Source organism: Ipomoea nil, unplaced genomic scaffold, assembly GCF_001879475.1.
Source record: "Ipomoea nil cultivar Tokyo-kokei standard unplaced genomic scaffold, Asagao_1.1 scaffold2516, whole genome shotgun sequence".
Lineage (NCBI taxonomy): Eukaryota > Viridiplantae > Streptophyta > Magnoliopsida > Solanales > Convolvulaceae > Ipomoea > Ipomoea nil.
The window spans coordinates 564,511-570,510 of record NW_017618944.1 but is presented as its reverse complement, the minus strand read 5'-3'; the positions used below and the strand labels follow the sequence as shown (position 1 = coordinate 570,510).

At 36.5% G+C, this 6,000-nt stretch overlaps 1 protein-coding gene across 1 annotated transcript; it reads right to left on the bottom strand.

Annotated features, from left to right (window-relative positions):
* Positions 1-993: 993 nt before the first annotated feature.
* Positions 994-4,375, bottom strand: LOC109153663. The gene is made up of 8 exons (XM_019301533.1): positions 3,168-4,375; positions 3,028-3,073; positions 2,850-2,942; positions 2,371-2,490; positions 1,930-2,028; positions 1,644-1,703; positions 1,456-1,550; positions 994-1,371 (listed from the first exon to the last, which is right to left on the bottom strand). Exons 1-8 carry the CDS (start codon positions 4,097-4,099, stop codon positions 1,263-1,265), a joined length of 1,554 nt encoding a protein of 517 aa, XP_019157078.1. The 5' UTR covers positions 4,100-4,375; the 3' UTR covers positions 994-1,262.
* Positions 4,376-6,000: the final 1,625 nt, after the last annotated feature.

Here is a 6,000-nt window from a genome sequence, read left to right as displayed (position 1 = left end):
ATCTATTCCTCTATGAACATAGAGAATTTTAGGGACTAGATTGTTTGGTTTTTGTTGAAGGAATTGAACATCACGAGAGTGGGCCAATCCCCATTCAATTCAGTCTTGCATACATTGAATTTATCTCCCCTTAATTTTTAGTCATGGCATTTGGATAGTGTGTTACCTTATCCCAAATCCTTCATTACTTCAAGAATTTATTTGTGTTGATTGCTATCCCCAAACTTCTAATTATTGCTTAGCTCCCGCCGATTTTCCTATCCTTGTTTCTAGATTATTTTCAAGATCATACATAAACGTCATTCTAGTGAACGATAAAAATAAAATTCTTTGTTTGATTTCTACCCGGATCATTGAGCAATTGTCATTAATATGTGTATTTAAGACATTCATTAGGAGCTCTCTTATATTTTCTTCAAGGGACCAAGCTTAAAACTTTTGAAGGATTGTCTAAACTTAAAACTTTTGAAGGATTGTCTAGTCAAGCTCATGATATGGAATGGTCGAATAGTTAATGATGGCTACTATGTCTATTCAAAATTATGGAGAAAGTAAGAATGATGATGCTAATGAAGGTGGTAAACCATTTTCAAAATCTAAAAAGATGGAAGTTATGAAAGAGTTCAACCAACATATATTGATTTTAAAGTTTAGTACAGACATCATTTTTAAAACCAAAGACTTTGAAGAAATTTTAGGAGTACTTTGAGAGTTAGGATTTAGAAATCATTTGGAAGCCACCCCTAAAAATTTACTTTGAAATCTTGAAAAGAATAATTTGAAACTTTTGTGATAGTTAAATTTTACAACTAAAAAAAAACACTTGACAATTACAATAACATTTCCACTTTAGTTGTTGGACTATCAACTTACCAAGTTTAATTAAAAATGTTTGAAATATCACCTCCTTTTTCTAAATATCTCATCAAACTTCACCCTTCTAGCAAGACCCAAGACAAGTAATTGAATCTCTATCACTGGAGATCAGTCATATAAACACCGAAGCCTGCTTTAATTTGGTACAAATTGTGTAAACTTTTAGCGAGAATGGATGGATTGAATATATTCATCATAAATGGGGTGGGGCACACCTTTGTGCCGAAGTGAGGTCCCTTTTCTCCAAAATTGTGACTTGGTGCAATCCAAGAGCTTTATTGTTCCGATCATATACACAATTAAAAGAATGTTGATGAATGATGACTGATGACAAACAAACAAACCACCCAAAGGTTCTTTCACATTGCCATCACTTCTTACATCTTTCACTCCTGCTGTACATACATATCATTCCAAGACATGCAACTTTTGATCTTTTTGTGCTGAGGAATATTAAATTTGGGTTCTTTTGGTACTGTGGGGAGCTTTTCAGACCTAAAAACAACAAAAGTTTGAGTCAGAATCACATCTGGTATTAGCAAGCAGTTTTAACTGTGTAGCGACCACGAATAAGCCCACCTTCTAGGAATGAAGGGCCTGTCGAAGTAGGGCATTGGTTGAGCCTTTGGAACAAGCTCCTTTCTCAGCCTTCTAATTTCTTCTTCCTCAGCCAACTATGAGATAAAAGGAAATATAAAACACTATAAGAGATAAAGAGATGAATTATTCATCATCTTAACCAAAGTGAAGACTTCCTAATGATTTACCTTCTGTAGTCTCTCTCTTTCCATTTTGTACTGCTCAATGAAGTTCCATTTCTCTGCCACCTAATATGTCACGCAAGAAGATTAAGTATCAAAAGAGTTTCCACAGATGCAACTGAGAAGAAAATGATTATTATCTGTAAACATTTGCTTTTGTGTCCGTAAAAGCCATCTACAATCTATTATCATAAATATCTATCACATATACATGAAATAGCCTTTTTGCAGGAAAGAATATTCTTTGGATAAACGAATAACCAAAATTTGACTAGGAAGGAACAAATTATACCTGATGGTCAAATTCAGCTCTCTCAACAGCCCTGATATCACTGTGCAACACCAGATCTGCAGGCCTTGTGCTCTCTTTCACCGGGGGCTTTACCAAACGCTGAAAAACAAAAGAAACCATGATGGTTCATTACATATTTGTGCACTAACTAGAGATAAAGCAGGTCCTTCCCTAATAGGAATCCCAACATACCAAGACACCCAAATCATTATATTGCAGAGAGGCAGGGAAAGGACATATTTGACAGCACAATAGAAAAACTCAATTCCCAAAAATTAGTGTTCTTTAAATTAAAAATAAGGTTAATTACATGTTAATAAAGTATCTTTGAGCACCTAAAAATGATTTAATATCAACAATAGTTTTTGCAGAATCAAATTAGTCTTTTTTTCACATAATAGTACTTTGGGCAAAACATCCCCAACTAAAGTTTGAGCATACCTCTGGCTCATCTGTGGTCCATGGAAGACCTTGTGCCATTGGTATCCGCAGCCTCTCCTGTTCTTCCATCATTTCTTTTACTTTCTTGAAGAATTCTTCTTCCTTACACTTTCCCCTTTGCTGTATAAAAGTCAAGTGACAAACTTTAAAGTGACTTAATGATGAGCAAAGAAGCACCAGGAATACTCAGAGCCATTCAGAATTTCAAACTCATATTGATAATAGCAGAGTACTAATGATATGAATAGAAATTCAAAGGGATTTTATAACAGGAGCACTCTCTGGGGGGGAATTTGAAGTACTTTCGAGTTTCAAATTTTCAGCAATTGTAATTCTAAAGTCTTGTCATACGATATTATGATCCATTTAGTACTGTGAAGTATGTATCCATATGCTCTTAGTCACAAATATAAGAAATGAGGGATACAACTAAAGCACACTACAGCTTCAAAGCTCAGACAATATTGAGTAATACAAACCTCAGTTCTGAGTTTGAAGGGTTTTTGAGAGGTTGCTTTGGGTTGCCCTCTCTTCCACTGTCTTCTACCACAAGTCCCTGCTGATTCAGCACTCTGCACAATTTAAAACACATTTCAAATTACTCAAATGAACAGCTAAACCCCTCCATAGTTGAAATGAAGTTCACAAACTTCTTACTTTGCGCCTGCTCTTTCTTCCTCCAGCTGAATTCCGGCTTGAAATACTAAAAGTTGAAAAAGACAAAGGAACAAATTCTGTTAGAACTAAAGCTATGAGAATCTACATATATATTATCAACTAAATATCTGTACACTAACCTTCCTTGGCTGCCGAGTGAAGAAGCCCTGCGTGAAACCAAGCCTAAACTCTCTGAGGTGAGGTAAAAATCAGATGGGCAAAATGAAGATGAAGAGACCTGTGTTTCTGAAACATTTGGAGGGGGTAATCCCGGCAGTGCCCATTTCAACCCATTCTTGGTATCTTCTACTTCCTTGTCATCTTTTTCCACTGTATTTTTTGACTTCGGAATTGAAAGAAGCTTCTCGAACGCCTTCACCAAGTGCATCACTCTTCCGGAACCAGCATCAGGTACACTTTCTCTTGCCTCTTCCAACAGCCTGTCTCTCCTTCTCTTGATCGTTGACACTCCCATTTCAACAAACACCTTATGCTCATCCGATTCTCTTTTATCCAAATCTATGATCGGAGAAGAATCATCAGATTTATCCTTTCCCCCACAACCACCATCAGCACTCTCGAGGTCTCGAATCACAACTTTTTCATTATTCTCCTTCTCTTGTTCACTCCTAAGCTCAGCTTCGTAGAATGCCTTCAATTCCTCCCGGATTCCTTCTTCATCATCAACTTCATTTCCATTCCTGAAAAACCCTTCCTGAGAAGCCCTGAGAGTCTCGTAAGCAACACACAAACACTTCTGCCCACCACTCTTGTTGCACTTACAAGCCACTGATGTCGTTTTCAAGGGTTCTGCATTCTCCTTCTTCAAGTTCCGCTTAGCCACCACGAACTTCCTCTGTCTAATCTTCTTCTGCGGTGAAGGCGAAGCCACGGTGGCAGTGGGGTTAGGACTCTGGTTTTTCGAAGCCGGTTTTTGAGTTTTCGAAGCCGATTTTGAGATGGAAGGCGATTTTGCGACCTTTAAACTTTCACTATCGATATTCGGGTTAGAATTTTCCGAAGTTTTTGACTTATGGGTTTGAACTCCGGTGGACTTGCCGTTGGTTTCCATTTAATTCACCGGAATATTTGATCCAAGCAAGATTGCAGCAGGTGTAGTAGAGTAAAATGAGGGCAGAGATATGTGATTGCGCTGTTGATAATTGATTGATTAGGGTTTAGGATTCATCGGATCACGCCGATTAGAAGGGAAAGGGGGAGCGAGCTTTTGAGTTTTGACGCTCTGGTCATTTAACGGCTAGTTTTGTTGGCTTTGTTTTGGAAATGGAGCGTCGAATTCTTCTTTTAAATAGTTTTGCAAGTTTGGACCGTTAAAATTTCTGATTAAGTAGGGAGATTTGGAGAATGCATTACCGTTATCTGCATCCTATTTTCTCAATAGATGTACTCATGTACAAGGAAAATACCGTTTACTATTTTTGCAATCTAATTTGTATTGATCAGTCAAAAAAAAAAAAAAAAAAAAAACCAAGTAATTTACTTTTAAAGTCAAGACTAAAACTAAATAGAGTTAATACCCAAAATAGTCCCTCGACTATGTCGTAATTACCAATTTGGTTCTCGACTATCATTCTTACCCAATTAAGTCCTCAACTATACAATTTTTACCCAATTTAGTCCTTTGTCAATTTGACTGTTTGTTGACTGTCAAAAGTGAAAATAAAGTTGTAATTTTACAAGTTTTCTCCTTCCTCCTCATTTAGCAGCGCCAAACCATGTAGCAATAAGCTCTGGTTGGGTTCTAAACCTGTCAGTATCGAAGTAGTGGTTATGCATCGGATAGCCCATGAATTTGATTTCCAACGATTTTTTGACGATCGAAATCTGATCGGAGTGTATTGCTGCATGGTTTGGCGCTGCTAAATGGAGAGGAAGGAGAAATCTTGTAAAATTATAATTTTATCCCGACTTTTGACAGTCAACAAACAATCAAATTAATACAGAGGACTAAATTGGGTAAGAATTGTATAGTTGAGGACTAAATTGGGTAAGAATTGTATAGTTGAGGACTAAATTGGGTAAGAGTTGTATAGTTGAGGACTTAATTGAGTAAAAGTTACATAGTTGAGGACTTAATTGGGTAAGAATGATAGTTGAGGACCAAATTGGTAATTATGGCATAGTCGAGGGACCATTTTGGGTATTAACTCAACTAAATATGTCATAACAAAATTCAATAATTGAAAGATAATTTTAGCCTCTATCTTCTTTTGTTAGGGTAAAGGAAGGTTTTTAAATGCATGTCTTTTTTTCATTGGTTAGGTCAGTAATACTTCTATTTTTATAATTTTTTTTACAAAATTAATTAAGTGTTTAGTAAATCAAACTGATAACAAAAAAAATTTAAAATGCATATGTTATATTTTAAAGGGAAAGGGGTCAAATATATTATTCAATTTTACACGAGAAGGCAATTAGACACTTGAATTTTTGAAAGTTGCAATTAAACATTCTAACTTATTACAATTGGTCAAATATAGTCTAATATATTGGTAACCAACACGTTACCGATATGCATGCCGTTGTAGGCTGTCTCTGGCTACCGTTGACCATCTCAAAAAGACTATTGTTGATCGACCGGAAGTCGCCTTCTTCTTATCGAAGAAGAAGGTAACCAGTTTAATCGCCTTCTCAAAAGAGAAGGCGACCACTCTTGCATAAGGCAACCCAAATGGTCGCCTTCTCAATGGAGTTAGTGACCACTGGTTGCTTTCTTCAACGAAAGGATTGGTCGCCTTTTTCAAAGGCAACTAGTGCCCTTACCGGTCGCCAGAGTCTCGCCAGAACCCGATTGACATGTTATTACATATCATTAACTGATTTTGGGGCTTCAATGCATGAAAAATAACATGTTCATGAGCTTAATTTGCAACTTTCAAAAGTTCAATGACCTAATTATCTTCTCGTGTAAAGTTGGAGGGCCTATTTGACCACTTTTCTTATTTTTAATAG